Here is a 20,470-nt window from a genome sequence, read left to right as displayed (position 1 = left end):
GGAGGCTTGGATGACTTCACAAAGCAGGTTACTGAAATAGTTTCTTTTTTGTTTTTTTTAAGTGTACTTTTCAGAGTAAACTTAAATTCCATAGGGCTAGTTGAAAGCAAAGTCTGTCACTCAAAGGAAAACTGGACTGTGTGTGAGGAGGAGGTAGGATAGAAGGCCAGCGGCCCACAGGCTCCTGTTTCAGGCGAGTAGGAGGTAAGCTCTTAAGTGGAAGGGTGACCCTTGTTGCTTACCATTCAGTAAGATAGAAAGCTAGGAAGTTGCTATTAAGTTTTATAGTTCTGTGTGCAGACGCTGGAGGCTTTGGTGATTTAATCACTGCCCTGTGCTTATTGAAAATGTATAGCATGTTCATCTTGCCTTCCAGGGAAGATGACTTAGTAAGGGATTCACATGGAACCACTTGATTCTCAGCATATGTAGACAGCGATCTTAGGCCCAGCTGTGTAGCATTTTATTATTTGGGAAACTATGTTCAGAAAGAATCAGAAACATCCATGGCATTTTTAGTTATCGTGGCTGGTAATAAAAGCACTCTTTCATATATTTCTCACAGCCTAGGTGGCATGCTGTCCATTCTATGGATTTTTAAACAGAGGCTCTGAAAGTCAACTGCTCAAAACCCTGTTACCTTTTTACTGGTAGTGGCTAAATTAGACTTGGGCATGCTTCATGCTCCACACATGCTGCCAAGAGCATGTGGTTTGCTCTGCCGTGCTACCCCCCATTAGTGAAAATTACCTCACAAAATCACTGATCTCAGAGTTTCCTTCTCCTTTTTGGCTTGGAAATGTTACTTAAGAGTAGAGACATGAATATAATTGTGTGCATTGAAAATTAATCTAAAGGATAGTTAGTGTGAATCTCTAGTGATATCTTTTTAGATGAGGTTTCTGATGGTGTGTTATTAAAATATTGAATACCTTGGAGTGATGCCGTTAAGCGGGAAGATGGGGATTGTGTTACTTTAGTCTTTGGTTACTGCACTAGATGCCATGCTCATTTGGGCATCATAGTAAATTGTAGCTCTTACAGATACTTTTATTCTGTTCCTTAAAGACTAATCTCATTTCATTTAAATTTTTTATGAACCCAGTTACACTCTTTGTAACTAATATGATGAAAAGAATACAAAGAGGGCCCTAAAAAGATTGATTTCCATATTTATTTTGGTCTGCTGATGTGACTGGCAATTTAATAGCATCTATGTCATAATGTTATGGTTATTAATCTGTTTAGGTTTTCTGGCATGTGTGAAAACTGTGGTTTAAAGAAATAAGGCAAATACTGAAGTTAAAGTGTGATAGTTGTAATATATATGTATTTGAGAAGAAACCCACGTATAGGAAAATATTTGAGCTTTTATTCTTGGCAGTTGTTAAAGGATGTAATTAGATGCACATTTAAGTGGCTAATCTGCCATCGCTTGTCTCTTAGACAACTCATGCTGGATGTAAGTGGGTTTATAGTTGTGGGATATAAACAACAATGCAACACCAGCAAGATGTCTTTAGGATACACTGGTACCCCCAGCCCTAGGAGGATGGGGAGTCCAATACTGTGTGTGCATATTCTCAGAAATTAGTAATAGAGGTCTTATGATTGGGGGGTACGAATAAAAAGTTCTCCAGTTTAGCCTAAAAAATCCTTTCCTTGGTGGTGGTGGGGGGTGCATTCATGAGTAGCCAGAAATCAATAAACTTATATCCTATGAATGGTAACAGTAGCATCAACATCACCTAGAGTTTAAAATCGAGATGGGATTTAGAAGCTAAGTGTAAAACAACTCTGGAATTGCTGAAAGGACCTGTTCCCTGACAACTTTATTTCTAATGAGAAGCTAGTTCAGATGCAAGATCTTGAAGACAGAATTAGAGGGGAGAAAATCTGAGAGCTGGCCCTCAGTGTAGACAGAGGGGAGTTAGCTATGTGGATGGAGGTCAAGGGAAATAAGAATGTGGAAGTTACAGTTCTCTGAGCTTAGAGATACTGAAAAAAAGTATGTCTGGGGGTTGAGTTGGAATAATTAACACTATGTGGTAACCTGCAGGCTCTTGTAAACCCTTAATGACCACAGTATCATGAGTCAGTTGAGTGTGTAATCTCAAGTGCAGTGAGCATTTGAGAACTGTGGGCTGTGAAGTACCCTGAGGCCTTTGTCTTCCCTGTTCTCCTCCTGGCCAGCATCTCGGACTCCTGGGCCCTGTGACTTTTGTTTTCTCACCTCACTGAAGTACAGGTCACCTGAGAGGGCCTCCTCATCTCCCTTTGGGAGCTCTATTTTCTCCCTTTTGGCCGCCAGAGGTCCCTTGTTCCCACTGTTCTTTCCCTCTTTGCAAGGCCCGAGTTCTGCATAGCTTCATTTTCTTTCCAAAGCTTCAGACTTGGCCTTTAACTTGGTTTCCTTGAAAAACTCTTTTAAGTGGCTGTCATTTAAATGTAACAAATACATTTAGAACTGAAATGTTTTGTTTGGAGGTTTAATTTTTTTCTCCATTAACTTGTTTACATTAATCACGTTTTCTTAGTCATCTGGACTCAAAGGACATCTTTGATTCCTCACTTTACTTTTTTTAGAAATGATTTGTCATTTTATTGCACATTGTTCCTGATTCTCCTGTCTTGCATTTTCACAGCGGTGAGTTTTAATCCCTTTGCTTCAGCTGTCGTTAACAGGAGACAACCATAATCTCTAAGTTTGTGCCATCCATCATGCATACTGCTATCAAGTTAACTGTCCTAAAGGCAGCCCTGATCATTTTTTTCCCTGCAGGGAACTAAGCAGGGAACTAAGCAGAGCTCCAGATTTACCTTTTCTTCTGACAGTCACTGTGCTGGCATGCTTTGTCTCATTTGGTCCTCATGAGTGAGAGCTTTATGTCTTAGGTACTGTTGTGCCACTTTACAGGGAAAGAATTTGGGACTTCATGAACCTGAAGGAGTTGCTAATAGGTGGAAGACCTGGAGTTTGAATCCCAAGCCTGTCTACCAGTTCTGTGTTCTTGAAGAATTCTGTACCTCCACCCAATGGCTGTTGATCAACTCTGGGATACAGTCCCTGTTCTTCACCTTTGCCTTTCAGAAGTGCCTTACCTGGCCCCAGCAATCCTTCTCACATTTGTTTCTTGTTTTATTCAAGATTTTGGTTTCTTATACATTTTCTTTCAGGATTTACTCCCTTTCCCATGTCTGCTTTTCAAGGAGGTCCCTGTGCAGAAAGGCTAGCTGATGGGCTGTATTTCCCTAGGGCTCCTCTTCAACTGTCTGCTAGAGAGGTCTTTTCTCATTCATATAGTTGTTAACCTCCTGATGAGAACCTTCCACTCTGAATTTTGAGTACTCTAACAGTTGTAATTGGATTATAAAATGTTAGAAAGCAGAAAATGTGTTGTAGACGCTTAGGAGATGTGTGTGAATGAAAATGATCTCTGGTCACCTGCCCCATTAATGGTAATTTAAGTAGTTTTTTATTTTAGTTGGTAGATGACACAATAGTTTAATGGAGTTTTTAATTTTGTGTATGTAACAAAACCGGATTTCCTTGTTGTAGGCTATCAAATGAGTTGAATTTTCAGACTCATTTCTAGGTAATTGTGATAAGTAATTTATCTGTAAAACTACTTATAAGTGTTTTTTTTACATGTACATGTTTAACCTTGAATTTATCATGGTTAATGATTACCATGCAGAGTAATCATTTTATATTCATTCATTCATTATAAAATCATTTATATTCATTTTATATTTCTCTATATTGCCTTTTGGAGAAGGAAATGGCAACCCACTCTGGTGTTCTTGCCTGGAGAAGTCCATGGACAGAGGAGCCTGGCGGGCTACAGTCCATGGAGTCACAAACAGTCATACACCATTGAGCAACTAAACAACAACAACATATTGCCTTTGTATCTTGTATTACAATTTAGGTATTACATTACTGTAAGTACTGTATTAATGTAAGTATTTTATTAAGTAATTTGTTTTTGCTTTGTTAAATAAAAATATAATCCTTTCTGGTAGAAGTTGAGAATGTAGGCTATCTCGGTGATAGCATTGGAATTTAATAAAAGTGTTTATAAAAATTTATAAAAAAAGTGTTTAAGTAATAAAAGTGTTATTGATTCTCAGACTAATCAGTTTGTCAGTCTTCCAGCTCTCAGCTTTATAAAGGATTAAAATAATCATAAATACTTCTCTGAAGATAAAAGTTTTAAGCAAGTTTATAATAATTGATTGATTTTAAAAACATATAGTCACATGGGTCAAGGTATAAGTGTTATAAAAAGTTTATAGACTGAAAGTGACTCCTCCTCCACCTCCCATTTTCCCTACTGAGAGGTAGTCACTTATCTCTGGAATGATATAGAAGAAGCAATTTGTTTGTTTATATTTGAATAAATATTTTTCTTTCAAGTTATGATGAGTTATAATATGTTGCAAATAGTTTCACTTGCATTTTTTACTCAGTGTATCTCTGATATTCCATAACAGTAGACAAAGAATTTCTTCATTCTTTAAAATTTTTTTGCAGCCTCAAAGGATCAGCTGTATATCACTACATATATAGACTATATATATATATGATCATTTATTTAACCATATTCCCTACTGATGGACATTTAGATTGTTTCCCATTCTTTACTGTTACACACATCCATTGAAGCAACTGTTTGAAGGAAGAGAAATAAAAACTGGAAGATCTTTCTAGAGAAAAATAAAATTTGAAAGCTAAAATGGCTGTTTCTTGGTGGAGAATCAGATGGATGCCTTTTGAGGCTGCTGATGACGGGTGAGTGAATGGAGAGAAGAAGGGGACCATGTGAGGATGCTGGGAGCTGTTGACAGCCTAATGGGAAGAGGGGGGGATGGCAGTGGTGAATGGCAGCAGCTCCTGGGACCAATTGTCTGCTCTGGGCGAGGCCAGCTATGCCTGTGTTTGCAAGTTCTGTGCTCAGAAATGATTCTTGATAACTGGGAAATCATCTCTGGGACTGTGGCTTATAGTAGTACATCTAACATAGGCAACCTTTTCAGGGAATGGAATAAGATATCTGGGTATTGTCTGGAAGGAAATGTCATGGCCAACAACACAATATATTTTATGAGGTCATTAACTTTTTTACTGTAATATTGTGTGTTCAGAGATAAGATTTAAAGTACTGAAATAAATGAAGTTAAACAAATTCCTCCTTCAGCAAACCTCTGCCATCCACATCTGTTCCTCATGGATTGCTTGGGTAATAATGATGGCTTTTTAACAGTGTGGTGTGGGTCCTTTCAGAGTTTATGTATAAACAAAAATAACATTCATGCATCTTAGACATGTCAGTCAGAATCCTACTGAATGGCAAGTAATGATAAAACTAATAAAGGTCAGAATTGTATGGATTAACAAGTAAGTGATGGTGGATACCAGGTAGACCGTGAGTGCTCCTTGATTCTGTCAGACCAAGGGTGCTCTGAATGCAGAGTGGTGCTGTACAGCATGTGTCAGCTGCTGAAGTGGTACAGCTGTTCTACCAGGTTACTCCTAACTGGTCCAGGAAGGTTTCCCAGGCTGTGCTTCATCCGTAGTGGTGTAGTAAGCATGGCTTACTGAATAGGGTTACTGAACAGGATAATAAAAGGTCATTTATTTTTGTTCATCCATGGACCCCCACCACATATTATAGCTATATGAATTCACTGTAGAAAGACTAGAAGATATGGATAAAAAAGAAATAGATCATTGGGAATGCAGTTGTTGGAATGGTGTCTCCTTTAGTTAATTCTCAGAGATTTCTGTATTAATGAGAACACCAGCTAGAAGAGCCCAGCTTTATAAATCCTGCTGTCAAATAAGACAGATATATTTACTTGGTGATAGAAGCTTGGAAATTGTGATCACTTGAGTTTTATCTGACCTGCACGCTCTGCCAGGTAACCAGGACTGTGGCAGGGCCTTGGCTTAGCCGTCAGGTTGTTTGTGCACGTGGTCAAGTGCTGAGTGGTGTAGCTGTTGCGAGGGATCCCGCTGTGTCAGTGGGTGTTAGTACCCTCCTCTGTTGCTGGGTTAATAGTTGAGAGCTCTTACTCTGATAACAAATCATTGTATTTTTGTAGTCCATCTTTAAAATACTGGATCTTAAGTGCCTTAGAAATATTTAGAAATGCCATAGCTCTAAAAAAAACACACAAAGACACCCACACCAAAGAGTGAACCTTTCTTTGTCAGACAGTTTTTAGAAGGAGGGTGTAGTTTTTATCACCCTCCTTAGTCCCCTGTTTGCATTGTAGTCTCCTGATGACTAGAGTAGATTTTTAAATTCATGCTCAGGCATCTTGATACTCAAATATAGGAGCAAGTTTTGGAATACGTGAAAGTAATTACTACAATTTTACTTTTAAGAAAAAGCCTGGCAGTGGTCTGTAGTGATTTAACGTATGTTGTGAAAAAATACATTGTGAAAGAATTACTTCAAATACTTATAAACCATTTTAATGGTTTAATGGACTTCACTTTTTTCCTGCAAATAGAGTGATTTTGAACCTTTATTCTTTTTTGAACCGCAGAAATTAGAAATGGAAAAAGAAAGATTTAGGCTTTTCTACAGTAATTTATATAAATATCTATATTGTATCTGTTTCTGAAATTGGTTTGGTTCTGAAGGAAAGGGAGGGAAATCACCATGGTCCTAAACTAGCTGAGTTACCTCACTGTAGATGGCAAAAAAGCTTTCTGCAGGCTTTCTTGTTAAGGAATTGTTCAGTTGTCACCCTGTTTTAACAACCCCTGGTTTTATTGTGCCTCCATGGTACATTTTATATGTGTGTGGTCCACACCTGCACACAGACGTATGCCTGAATGCCCTGTTTTCACAGACACCATTCCCTGCGCTGCCTCAGGAAGTCTCACAGGTGTGTGGCCGATGCTCCTGTGAGCTGTATAGTGCGTGCGTGCTCACTCAGTCGTGTCTGACTCTTTGCAACCCCATGGACTGTAGCTCATCAGGCTCCTCTGCCCATGGGATTCTCTAGGCAAAAATACTGGAGTGGGCTGCCATTTCCTTCTTCAGGGGATATTCCTGACCCAGGGATTGAACCTGCATCGCAGGCAGTTTCTTTACCACTGAGCCACCTGGAAACCATATCTGGGAGCTGTGCGATATGAGATGCTGATATTTTGGTACTTTAACATTTTCACATTTTCTTGTAACTATTTAATCTTTCCAACAGCCTTGTCAAAGAGGATCTTGTCTGGTGAGTATCACTAGTCTCATTTTTATAGATGCAGGAATTGAGAGAGTTACTTCCTTGTCCTGAGTCTTGTTTTCTTTCTTGTGAAATGATCGGCAGTCTTCAAGGACAAAGGGCTTGATGTAAGAATAGACCTTGAACTCAAAGCCTTTTCTGTCTCCTAACCAAGTTAGGTAACCCCTTTCCTTGGAAGTAATACTGTTACACAGAGTTTTGAGATAATGTACATAAAAATGCCAAAACTTAATATATAGTAAGTGCTCAGCTAATGACAGTTGCACTAATGATAAAGATAATAATGTTTTAGGAGTCACGTACTACTTTTCAAAGATTATGGGACCTCATGCGGTGGCTCAGTGGTAAAGAACTGCCTGCCAATGCGAGAGACATAGTTTCAATCCCTGGGTTGGGAAGATCCCCTGGAGTAGGAAATTGCAACCCACTCTAGTATTCTTGCCTGGGAAATTCCATGGACAGAGGAGCCTGGTGGGCTACAGTCCATGGGGTCCCAAAGAGTCGGACATGACTTAGCAGCTAAACAGTAATAGGAGTCACATGCTATTCAGAGATTATGAGACCTCACACAGCAGTAGTTTAAATGAGAGGCCAGGCCTGGGAGCAGTCTCACATCAGTATTATGTGGGTGGAGTCGAAGTGAAAGGAGAGAGAGCCTTGGAGGAGCCAGGAGAGCGGTGGTTCTGGAGCCACATCAGGTCCACATGGTCATGTGTAAAATAGCAAATTTGAGTCATCTGGTCAACAAGAAATGAGAAATTCCTACAGCGAAAGGGAGAGACAGAATTCTAAACTGTGGAGCATGTGTCCTGCATGCGTTGGTCCCTGAGGTGTTGCTAACATACTGTTGTCACTGATGTTTTTGGTAATGATCTGGGACCATCAAGAAATGTTGACTTACATCAGATGTTTTCTAAGATTGTGGAACTGTCACACTGTAGGAAGACTTTCATCAATTTATTTTACTCTTTGAAGCTTAAAGAACTATCTTTCAGTTATCTGTGGCATTAGTTCTTTTGGCTGTCTGTGGTGGTAGAGAAAATGAATTTTACTAAACTTGAATATGTACATTTTATTTGATTCTTAAAACAGTATAGTTGATAGTAAGGTTCATGGTCAGTGTTAAGGTAAAGGCCAGTTTAGACCTTCATAAATATGTTTGATTCTGGGCCTTTTTCTCACTTAGTTCAAAGCTTATTTATAAAGTTCAGTGTCTGCTTGCTTCCTTTTATATCCATTAATCGCTCTGTTGTGCAGAGTGTTATTAAAATCAAGTCCTGCTCTTAATTGTCTTAATATCCTTTTTGCTCACACGTCTTTCCATTCATTTTTAGTGATAACACACAAAGCACCACCTGCAGGGCAGTGTGTTCTTAAAAGCGTGCTCCCTCTTGAGGCCAACTTGGGTCATACTGCATTCAAGTTTGGACAGTTCTGAATCTGCTGCAAATATCCTGAAAGGTACCAGCAACTGAGAAAAGGTGCCAACTCTCACATATGGGGTCTTACTCATGCTGTCCTCACTTTCTGTCAGCACTCAGAATCTGTGTAGTGGCTTCACACTGTCCTAAAAGCAAGGTCAGGAATGACGCAGATCGTTGCCCTAAGTGGTTTTAAGCTTGAGCACAGTTTCTCCCAATGGTATAATATATTAGGGATGCTAAAGTATTTTTGTGATACTGCTCAAGGCTTAGGGCTGGGCATACATTGTCTAAGGAAAAAATGATACATGGCTTAAGAATAACCAAAGCAAAACATTGATGGTTTTATTTGTTGTGGTGTTTACAGTTAGTACATCAAGTGGAATTTCAGGGTCACCTTTAAAGTCCTTGTTCAGTTAGTGTGTGGTATAGTTGTTATTGTTTCAGACGCCTTTAGATTGTCTTAACGTGATCATGCCTTTTACTTAAGAGAAGTGAATACCAAGTTCTATAAAGGAACATGAGCAAATCTCTTGCCGATTATACTGTGATCTCTTGTTTCTTTTCCTGGATCTTGGGTGAGTAATAGGTGGGAATGGATTCAGTCCCCAAGTGTACAGATTTAATTCCCCATGGAGCAGCGTTCTACTATAGAGTTTGGGTGGTATGGCAGACAGGTAATGCCTCCTTCCCCAAGATGTTCTTGTGTTAATTCCTGGGCCCTGTCACAGGGTCATCCTGTATGGCCAAGGGGAATTAAGGTTGCTGATTAGCTGACTTTAAGATGGGGAGAGTATCCTGTATTACTCTGATGGGCCAAGTGTAATCACAGGGTTCCTTAAAAGTGGAAGGAGGAGGCACAGTGAGCACTCAGCCTGATGGGGCTGCTTGGAAGACAGAGGAAAGGGCCATAAGCCGAAGAAAGCAGGCAGACAGCAGGAAGTTGTTGTGGTGCCTACTTGATGGAAGTTGCCAGCAATCTGCTCTCTGGGGTACCAGGCAGAGATATTCACAGAGAGGTGTTTCACCAGATGCCGCTTTCCACCAGATGCCCATGGGGGCTGCTGAGGGGACTGGGTGCAGGGACCCCTGCTGAGCTGTGGGAGCCTGCCAAGAGATGACTGGACTGTCCAAGGTCAGGAGTATGCAAGAGGAGTGAGGTAGAAAGTTAAGGTGAGGAGCTGAGAGGAACAGGAGAGCGTGAGAAGGAAGCATTATTCGTGGGGCCTGTTTATTTTGGGAAGAGGGTGGTCCTGACAGGTGTCAGCAAACTGACCCATGGGTTAAACTGGGCCAGCAGTTATGTGTAGCCTGCAAACTAAGAATGATGTTTACATTTTCAAATGGTTGGGAAAAAACCAGGAAAAGAGTAATATTTTATGATGTGAAAATTGTATGTAATCAGGTTTCAAGTGTCCATAAATCAACCTTCTGAAACACTGCCACCCTGTTTGACTTACGAGCTGGTTGTGGCTGCTTTGCTCTGGAAGCACAATTCAGAAGCTGTGATGGAAACTGGCCTGCAAATCCTAAAATATGTGCGGTCTGACCTTTTACAGGAGCTCAAGGCCTGAAGGTTAAGTACAGTGGTGGAAGGGTCAGGGATTCGATACAAGACGTGCTTGGAGAATGAGATGAGTACCTGGAGGGGCAGTGGGAGCAGCTCCTCCGAGATTCGGCAGTGCAGTTGTTGCGGCTTTGGAGTTTGAACAGTTGTGAGGGTGCCCAAGATGATGGTTAGGTCTGGCAGCAGAGGACCTGCAGCTCAGATGCCAGAGTCCTTGCTGATGACGAGGCCTGGACCCTTAGGGCCCTCAGTGCGGATGGGGAGGTCGACAGAGTGAAAAGCAGTCCTTGTCAATCTTCTAGGCCTTCATAAATGAGGTGTGTGTGTATGTTCTCAACATACACATAAATACTGTAAACTCATATCATGTGTTTAGATTGATTCCTCCAATTCCATCCAGCTCACAAGATATACCCTCATGGTGTGTATGTTGAGAAATTTATATGTAGCTCACTGTTTACTCTTCACAAGTTGATGATGTGGTTATTTTTCCATTTTATAGACAGGGAAACTGAAGACCACAGGTTAAACAACTGGCCTGAGATGCATGGTCAGTAAATGACATCAGATGCTTTGCTTCCCTCTGATTTGATCTTTCTTTGGAACCAAGAGTCCAAAAGACAGGAAAAGGAGGAAATGAGAGGTTGAGGAGAGGGAAGGAGAGCTGAATTGAACATCTTTTCAGCTAAGAGAATGGGAAGTTCTTCTGAGTGAGGGGTCAAGAGCCTATGGGCCAGCTGTTGTGTTTCAGGAAGGTTCATGGCTTGACAGACCGGATTTGAGTTGTGGCTCAGTCCTTGCTATCTGTGAGCTTGTCTCATGGTCTCTGAGCTCTGTCCTCCTCAGTGAAATAAAGTTGGTGCCTCTTCATAGGTATGCTGAAGATACAGACTCCAGTGCTTAGTAGGTAGTAGGTGCATAGGAAATTGCCCATGTGTGTTACCACTGCTGAAACAAGGGTAAGGTTTATATTACCATTGATGTAGAGTTAAGTGGATGTTCTCAGCAATGTTTGGCATGGAGTAGTGAAGCCTAGCTTATCCTATTCTTTTTCTATATTCCCTTATATCTATTTGTCGTCATTGAGAAAGGTTTTCCCCTGTGTGGTTGCCTCTGTACTCGAAACAACCTTGGTCCACGGGTCCCATGACAAGATCCTTGAGGGCCCAAAAAAGAAAGGTCCTTTGTTCATGCCCTCAGATAGCGTGTTCTGCTTTGTGTGGGTTACTCATCTTCTTCCCCCAAAGCTGGGTGCTCTCTGTCCCCACCTCTGCAGAGAGAGGAGCACACAGGAGCTGCCATTGGCTGCTTGCCACTGAGCCAGGAGGGGAGGGAGGAGTCAGTGTTCAGTCTGTTCTCTTCCCCTCTCATAACATCTGTCTGCCATCTGCTTGCTTCCCACCTCCTTTGACTTGTCTTTAACCTTCTGTAAAACATCCCTGAGCTGCCTGAAAGACACCATAATATTAAACTGCGCCGCCAGTAGTTCTTCCCCTCAGCCAAATACATTCCAGTCACAGATCTGATTTTGAAAGAATAGCAAGCAACTTTTGGAGCACTTACGAATCATGTCAGGTGAGCTTCTGTGAGTGTGCCCTCTATTCTTCCACGCCAGACACGTCCTAGTGAGAAAAGGCTGCGGGGTGAGATTATGCTCTAGGAGTAAAGGTGACTGCTTCCTTAACCTATTCAGTCCTTTATTCTGCATTTTGTCCTTTTCTACCTTCATCCTTTCTTCTTCTCAGAGTCCTTATTTTGCTTTTATGTTTAGGATTTGAACACCCCTTAAACTTTTTTTCTGTGTTAACAGAAAATGGCAGGAGGGGAGTAGAAAAAATTGTGATTGAAGTAACAGAAATGTTGAGACAAGAATACTCATTCCTAGATAACTAAAACTCAGTTGTGTTCAAATGCAGGTTTAACCGATGCCCAACTAGCAGAGAAGTCAGAGCCCTGGGGAACCTTAGGAATCAGAGAATTTAGCCTCTTCATTTCACAGGTGAGGAAATGATGTCCTGGAAGGATGCCTAGAGGCCATACAGCAAAGTTGTCACTGGGGTCAAGGCTGGACCTTGGTCTCTTGACTTGTGTTTGGTACTTTGCATGGTTGAGATGGAATTACCTCAGAATTAAATGGCAAACACATCCCATGACATACTGCTGTAATGGGTTTTCTTTACTCATAAAAAATGAGCTGTATTTCAAGTTAGGGGATTATGGTTGAATTATCAAAATATTCACTACAGATTTAACTTGCAAACTCCTCATATGTACATTGATTCTGATCAATTTACAGTCTCTTGCTCCATAGTCAGGGAATTGGTTACTTGATGCATCTGTCTTGTGGCATATCATGGCCTTGGATTTTGCAAGTATTTTTGATGGCATGAATAAATAATTAAGATGTATCAAGTGAAAGTCTGAAATATATATATACAGTATAATACCAACATTGTGTTAAGGAAACAAGAATATTCATGCTTAGAAAGTAAATAATAGTGGCTGTTTGAAGGTTAGGATTATTGGTAATCTTTATTTTACTTGGTTTTCAAGTTTTCTGTGAATTTTTATACTACTATTATAATCAAATCAGTGAATATTATAAAATGGAATTTATAATTATGCATATAATTTATATGTAATATGGGAATCATCTTTCACTTTTTTTTTTTCAGAAAAATGTATATGATAAAATGACATCTCTGAAGCTCTGTGATGTAAATTATTTATATTATGACCTTTTTCTGTTCCTTGATTTTTCTGCTGTATACTTTTATTTAGTGTATTTTTATTCCTTAGGAAATTATTGTCCGTGTGTCTCTATTGTACTTCATCTGGTCTAAATAAATCAATACTGCTCTCTTTATTTTTACCTTGTCAATTTTGTTCACATAACGCATGCGCACAGTTGAGAAGGTTAAGTGATACTACAGGCCTTGACGACAGCACAGCAGCTCCTGGCTCCACCTGTCTCTACGCAGGAGACTGACACCAGAGGGAATGGGACGGCATGGAGCCGCCACAGAGAACGGGAACGCTGCCTCCACGGTGCACACTGAGACACTTGTGCAGCGTAGACGGCTCTTACTCTGCATTACAGATAGATGGTTAGCTCCCATGCCCCTTGACATCTCTACTCTGATTCGCCCAGGGTGGTTAAACGACTATTCAGATTAAATCAGGAATTATGTTTGCACTGATACTACTGTGTAAATACTAAATATTGTCTTCTACAGACCAAATAACGAGTTCCCATTCTAAAGGTCCTTTTGTTTTCCGGTGGGTGTTGGTTTTCCCTTAACATCCTGTTTTAGTCCCTCAGTGTGCCCTGTCTCTGAGCCTTCCCTGGCAGTCTGAGGCCCAGGCTCTGTGTCCCGGGGCCTGACAGCTTGCCTAGATCCTGGGTTCTTCTGGCCTCAGCAGCACTGCTTTCTTCCCCAGGCTCAGCTCTGCGGTGCTGTGTATAGTGCCTTGAGTGGTCATGTGGCCCCCATCTCTTCTACATCCCCAGACACCTTTCCTTCCTTCTGCTGTCTGTGCTTCTCCAGGCAACTCTTCTGATTCTTCATCCCACCTGTGTCTGGGCTGGGTGCCCTATAACATCCTCATGTAACTTCTATGCTCATCTGATTTTGGAATTGCTTATGCCGGTTGTTTTCCACATGTGGTCTGGGGTCCTTGATGTCTTCTGAGAGCTTTACAAGGGCCTGAGAAGTCTGTCCTGGGTTTTCTACTGTAACCTCTGAAAACACCTACTGTTCTGCAAAACAGCTGAGCTTGTGGGAAGCATAGCTTTAGGTGTAACATTCAAAGCCTGTGCAGCCAGCTGTACCAGCAGAAACAACAATCTCAAGAAAATTTCTAGAGCAGTTAAGTCTCTGCTGGGGTCTGGACCTGGCTTTAGTCAATCAGTCCTCCACAGTCGTAACCCCAGTGTTCATGGACCTGCTTTAACCATGCTTTGACATTTTGACATTTGACCTGCTTTGACATTCAGGCCCTGGATATCATTTTACTTGGAGACATATCATTTTTATTTATTAAAATTAAAAAATATGAACCTGGTTATAGCCTTCATTAGTCTGTTTTACGGAGAAGGCAGTGGCACCCCACTCCAGTACTCTTGCCTGGAAAATCCCATGGACAGAGGAGCCTGGTGGGCTGCAGTCCATGGGGTCGCTAAGAGTCGGACACTACTGAGCGACTTAACTTTCACTGTCATGCACTGGAGAAGGAAATGGCAACCCACGCCAGTGTTCTTGCCTGGAGAATCCCAGGGACGGGGGAGCCTGGTGGGCTGCCGTCTATGGGGTTGCACAGAATTAGACACGACTGAAGTGACTTAGCAGCGGCAGCAGCAGCAGCAGCAGCCTGTTTTAATTCATGGAAAATGTCTTAGCGATTTTTCATCTGTATGCACAGTCCCCTGGATCACTTGAAGACACTGTCTCATTGTCTTACAGGAAGGTACTTTATTCTCAGCTTTTTGTTGAAAGTTTTCATAAGCTGCTGAGGTGTGGCTCTAAAGTGTGGAAGCTTGTCCCTTCCTGTCATTTCAGAACATGCACATATATTGTGACCACCACACCTTCATCTTTATCTCCACGTCATTACTCTGTATGTTGAATGTGAGCTCATTTGTGTGTTGGGATTCTCTGGTGGCTCAAACAGTAAAGAATCTGCCTGTGGTGCAGGAGACCTGGGTTCAGTCCCTGGGTTGGGAAGATCCTGGGGAAAAAGAAATGGCAACCTACTGAAGTATTCTTGCCAGAAGAATTCCGTGAACAGAGGAGCCTGGCGGGCTACAGTCCGCAGAGACAGTCCACAGACTTGCAAAGAGTTGGAGATGACTGAGCAACTAAGTAACTTTCATTTGTGTTCAAGAAACATGCGCCATAGCAGGTTGTACCTTATATTCCGGGAAGCCTTTCCTGACTTCCTCCTGCATTATTACCCTTTGAGCTTTCTGTTCAGATCTGTTTGTCTTTCCTACCAGACAGAGGGAAAGGTGTCAGGGAAGTCTGCTTCCACAGTGTGTGGTGCACCTGGGTGACAAGGTGGTGGTCTCTCCAGCCTTCTGAGTGCCTGTGTCTCAGGCCTGTAGTGGTAGATCTGAAACACCGATGCCCTGCACTTTCTAAATGGAGATGTAATTTCCCGTGTTAATTCTTGACTTAGTGTCACCTGTAAGGGCTTCCCTGGTGGCTCAGACGGTAAAGCGTCTGCCTGCAATGCTGGAGACCCGGGTTCGATGTCTGGCTCGGGAAGAGGCACTGGAGAACGGAATGGCAACCCACTCTAGTACTCTTGCCTGGAAAATTCCATGGACAGAGAAGCCTGGTAGGCTACCGTCCGTGGGGTCATGACGAGTTAGACACAACTGAGCGACTTAACTTACTGTCACCTGTAGTAGATGTTCCTAAGCTGCAGTGGACTCGGGCCTCTGGGAATTCAGGAGCCTTCTGAAGTTGTATGCAGAACTTCCAGTTTGTTCATTTTTTAGTAGAGAGAGGGGAGTTTATGATCAGACTCTCAGAGTGGGGGAAGTAGGAGAAGACAAGAGGGGCTCAGGCAGTGGGGCAGCCTGGTGGTGAGGGACCCTGCTCCTCTCGCTGCTTCTCTCTTCTCCAGTTCCTGGCCAGAGTGGGCATCGGAATGCTTGTTTTTGGCTGTGGCTATTTCATTTCTCACTTTCCCCCTTACCTGATTTATTAATTCAGAATTTAATTGATATATGAGTTTGCTTATTAACTTATTGAATAAAGCTTAAATTGTGTATTCAGTATCGAAATTCTTATTTTAACAAGTTATACTTATGTTTCTGTTCAACTATGCTGAGTTTGTTAAAGAAGTTTGTTGTACGTGTGTGTGTATAACTTACATTCTAGTGCTTAAACTATTAAAAGTTGTTAACAAAATTTGTGGTCTCATCATGACAGAATTTACCAAACAAAATCTTAATAGTTGTATATGTATGTATGTATGTATGTATGTGTGTATATATATATATATATATATATATTTAAATACACATTTTAAATATATGAGCCTGTTTTTAAGTTCCATTTTGTATTCAGTGATTAGGTAATATATTCTATTAACATTTTGAATTTGTGTGGTGTATTTAGGAATTATTAATGGATTGTTTAGGAATTTTAAATGAAGTAACACGTGCATATTTATCTAGGCTTTCCACACTGTAGAAGTCCACATGACTCAGCGATGACGAGCATGGTCTCTGAAGTCTAGACCACCAGGGACCTCACCCCAGCAGCATCACCTTCCAGAGCAGCATTGTCCACTATGGCAGCCACTGGTCATGTGGGGCTGTTCAGCACTTGGAGTGTGGCTGGTGTGACTGGCTGGATTTTTAGGTGTATTTAATTTTAATCAGCCTGTGTCTAGGCAGCCCTGTGTGACCTGTGGCTGCTATACTGGGCATCACAAGATGAGGTGACTTAACTCTTCTGTGTCCCAGGTTTCCTCTCTGGAGAGATGAGATCACACTTAAGCTACCCTTTGTGGTGGTTTTAAGAATAAATACTATATTTAAGGAGCTTAACTCTGTGCCTGGAAGAGACTGTGTCCTTGAGAAGTGGTCGTTAGTTATAATGACTATTATATATTTAATAAACTAGAATTACTTTTCTTTTGAGCATTCATTTAAACCTGTTTATTTTTATTCTTCCCTTTCAGGATTAATTTATTTTTGGAAATCAAGTGCAATATTAAAAGGAAAACAAAACCACACTACATTATTGGAAGCCATTTCTGCTAATTTTATTACAGTTTAAAATTTATGGTTTGATTTGAATACTATCATGGGAGGAGCTGTGAGTGCTGGGGAAGATAATGATGACTTAATTGATAACTTAAAAGAAGCCCAGTATATCCGCACTGAAAGAGTGGAGCAAGCCTTCAGAGCGATTGATCGCGGAGATTACTATTTGGAAGGCTACCGAGACAATGCGTACAAAGACTTAGCCTGGAAGCATGGCAACATACACTTGTCAGCACCTTGCATTTATTCTGAAGTTATGGAAGCATTGAAACTTCAACCAGGATTGTCTTTTCTTAACCTGGGAAGTGGAACCGGATATTTAAGTACAATGGTGGGCTTAATTTTAGGTAATTTTATTTTTGTAAAATTCTTTTTTAAAAAGTAAGCTGAGTTTGTACTGCTGTTTCTGATTTACAGGGTTTATTACTTTGTATACAGCATATGTTTGAATGCTCAAAGTAGTTACCTTCCTTAAGGTCAGAGTAGTCATCGTTTCTTATTTTCAGCCCTGACCCCCGTAGTTAACTTCGCTTTCAGTGCTAGACGTGAAAAGTTCTTGGAACTGTTTTTGATCCCCCAACCACCGTCTGTACTGTACAATTGAGCAGTTGGCAGGTGGGAGGCTCAGGAGCATCTCGTAGCCTACTTGAGGTCAAGCATCCTGACAGCGGCTGGGAGAGTTTGGTGGGCCCTGGTGTCCTGTGCTGAAGTGGGTGGTGCTGTACTTGTTAGGGATCTAGAAGCATGTGGGGGGCGGAAGATGTGGCACTGCTGGGGCAAAGTGCAGGACGCAGGGCAGGAAGAGGGGGAAGAGTGTGGGTCGTTATGTGTCCGCCGAGCGTTATTTCTGAAGCAAGCATACAGCAGTAATCAAAAGGGACAGACAGCACTGCCTTCCTGAAGCTTCCTGGTGCTCACGATGAAGGCTTGGCATTGCTGAAAGCACTTGACATGGTCTAGTAACCTGTTTAGTGTTCCCAGTAACCCTGTGAAGTGTGTATTGTCATGGTTCCTGTGTGTTTAAACTGAGTCACTGAAGTTCAGTGACTTGCCTGTGGTGCCATAGCTAGGAGATGAGAGCTGTGAAGTTGAGCCTGTGGGTGGACAAAGCATGCCAGGGGAGACACTGCTGAAAGACACGTGACGTTGGGCAGAGGATGGACAACCAAAGCTGTCACTGCTCCCTTTGGTGTTTGCTGGGCACCACCACGTGACAGGCAGGCATCAAGGTGCAACACGAAGGCCCATCTGACACAGACTTGCCCTGGGGTTTGCGGACTAGACTGGCTGGGGTGGAGAGACAGGAAGTGAGCGGTTCTTATCCCCTGTGACGTGTCCTGTGGCTGAGGTGTCTTCCCAGGTTACAAGGACGAGGCTGTGGCTTACAGTTCACTCTGGAGTGCTGGGGAATCATTGGAGGACTTTAGAGAAATGACTGTGATCCCCCTGTGACTAAGCAGTCCTGATTTTTTTGATTATCCTAGCGTCAGTATTAGTAATGTCCTTTTGGTTGCCAAAGTGTCCCAGTTTGGACAGTAAATTATGTGCTCACATCGTATGGCTTCAGGCGTTTTCAAGCCTGAAATCCCATTGCTCTGTGCTGGCTGTCTCTATACTTCTCTCCCAGTCATGGAGCCTGCAGTTGTTTCACTTAAAAAGAAGCCTGTTTATCCCACTATGGAGTCAGTTCCTGATACGTAGTAACTGGTCAGAAAGGTGACATTATTCGTTTTTGCCCAGCGAGAATTTAAGCAGTTTGCATTTACGTTTGGTGATCTCTGTGATTCTGAGATAGCATTTTCATCAGGTTGGGAATCCCAGAAATCCAACTCTTGTATCATGAGAGCCTCTAGGAAAGGGATGTGGGGTTTGAGAGATCTCCAAATCCAAGGAGCAGAGTGGAGTGGTAGAGAGAGCTTCTTCCCAAAGTGGGCTTGCTGTCCTTGAGCCAGTGTGCTTCTTTACCAGCTCTGGCCACTAGTGCTCGAGTCCAGCCTCAGATAAGTGTTCTGCTCCTCCAGATGGTTAGCTGGCTCCTGCTGCAGGTGGGAGTTTTAGCCAAAGGCCTGAGGGGGGAGAAAAGGAATCACAGTTAGCAGCCTTGCTCACTCAGTCCATTCCCTAGTCCTGGTCCCTAAGAAATGGGCTTCCTGGGGCTAGCTGCCTTTGTGGGGCAGCCGCCAATTTTATTGACTTTTCTTAATTGGAGGGAAATTGCTTTACAACATTCTTTTGGTTTTTGCAGTACAACAGCATGAATCAGCCATAATTGTACATATATCCCCTCCCTCTTGAGCTTCCCACACCTCATCCCGCCTCTCTAGGTCCTCACAGAGCGGCAGGCTGGGCTCACTGTGTTACCCAGCAGCTTCCCACTAGCTGTCTGCTTTACACATGGTGGTGTGTCTATGTCAGCGCCACTTTTCTTAGTTTGTCCCACCCTCTCCTTTCCCTGCTGTGTCCACAAGTCCATTCTCTTTGTTTGCACCTCCATTCCTGTCCTGCAAATAGGTTCATCAGTACTGTTTTTCTAGATTCCATGTATATGCATTAATTTATTGTGTCTGGAGTGTTTCCTCCTCCAGCCTGAAGGCAGTGTGGAAACACAGACCCTTGTGTGGCAGTTCACAGGGAGGACATCTCCTCCTGCTCCCAGGCTCCACGGAGTCACAAGTGTTCAGTCACAGGCATGACTACCCTTACTGGATATTGTTTGGGGATTCGTCTGTGTGTGCGTGCAGTCAAGATCAAGGTATAATTTCTCTCCTTTTGATGGAGAAGGTATTTGATGAGAAAGATAAAAACTTTTAAAAAGGAAAGAACAGAGCCTGTAAAACTGTGATTACAGTTAATAAATCTTGGATCTCTCCAGCGTCTGAGAAGCTAATCATTTTTCTGCTGCTCTCCTTGTTTGGTTTGTATTTCTTGAGCATTTAATTAAATCAAGGAGGGGACACATTCACAGAAATCACTTAGCACTCACTCCAGAGGAGGGTGCTTACGTGCTGCCTGTAATTATTTGAGTGTGGTGCCTCAGGCTGGGTCCTGGTGCTTCCCATGACCTTGTCTTACTAAGTTCTGCTCGCACCCTGGCACTCAGCCCTGCCCTTCAGTCACAAGACGAGGGTGACAGGTGCTCCCTGGCAGTAGCAGCTCTCATCCAGTGACGTGCTGGTATAATCGGGGTCCAGGCTGAGGTGGGGAGAGGGGAGGTCTGCGGAGGAGGCCTCTTGAGGAATCTCCACCTTGCAGTCTTGAGAGTTCTTGTTCGGTGAGAGGAGGTTTATCCTCACTTCAGGAGATTTCTCATAATTAAAGTACACTTGAAGCAGTTATTCATAAATGGAATTTATTTTTGTCCCATACAGAGAAGATGGATGATTCCAAGTTCTAAATTATACCTCATTTCAGATAACTTGTTTAGTTTCCAGTTGAAGATACATT

The 20,470-nt window shown here is 42.2% G+C and overlaps 1 protein-coding gene across 8 annotated transcripts in view; it reads left to right on the top strand.

The window, feature by feature from the left end:
- PCMTD1 (protein-L-isoaspartate (D-aspartate) O-methyltransferase domain containing 1) overlaps window positions 1–20,470 on the top strand; it is a 48,283-nt gene that overhangs the window by 2,021 nt on the left and 25,792 nt on the right. For 2 of the 8 annotated variants that reach the window (XM_069600007.1, XM_069600013.1), the window contains exon 1: window positions 16,942–17,373. The exons of 4 other annotated variants lie outside the window; for them this stretch is intronic. In XM_069600007.1, coding sequence (XP_069456108.1) covers window positions 17,067–17,373 — 307 coding nt within the window. In that variant the 5' untranslated portion in view covers window positions 16,942–17,066. Of the gene's footprint in view, window positions 1–16,941; window positions 17,374–20,470 lie in introns of those variants that run through there. 2 more of the 8 variants (XM_069600011.1, XM_069600010.1) reach the window with 2 other exon arrangements.

Source organism: Ovis canadensis, chromosome 9 (assembly GCF_042477335.2).
Source record: "Ovis canadensis isolate MfBH-ARS-UI-01 breed Bighorn chromosome 9, ARS-UI_OviCan_v2, whole genome shotgun sequence".
Classification (NCBI taxonomy): domain Eukaryota; kingdom Metazoa; phylum Chordata; class Mammalia; order Artiodactyla; family Bovidae; genus Ovis; species Ovis canadensis.
The sequence above is the reverse complement of the archived record's forward strand: the minus strand, read 5'-3'. Positions and strand labels throughout refer to the sequence as shown.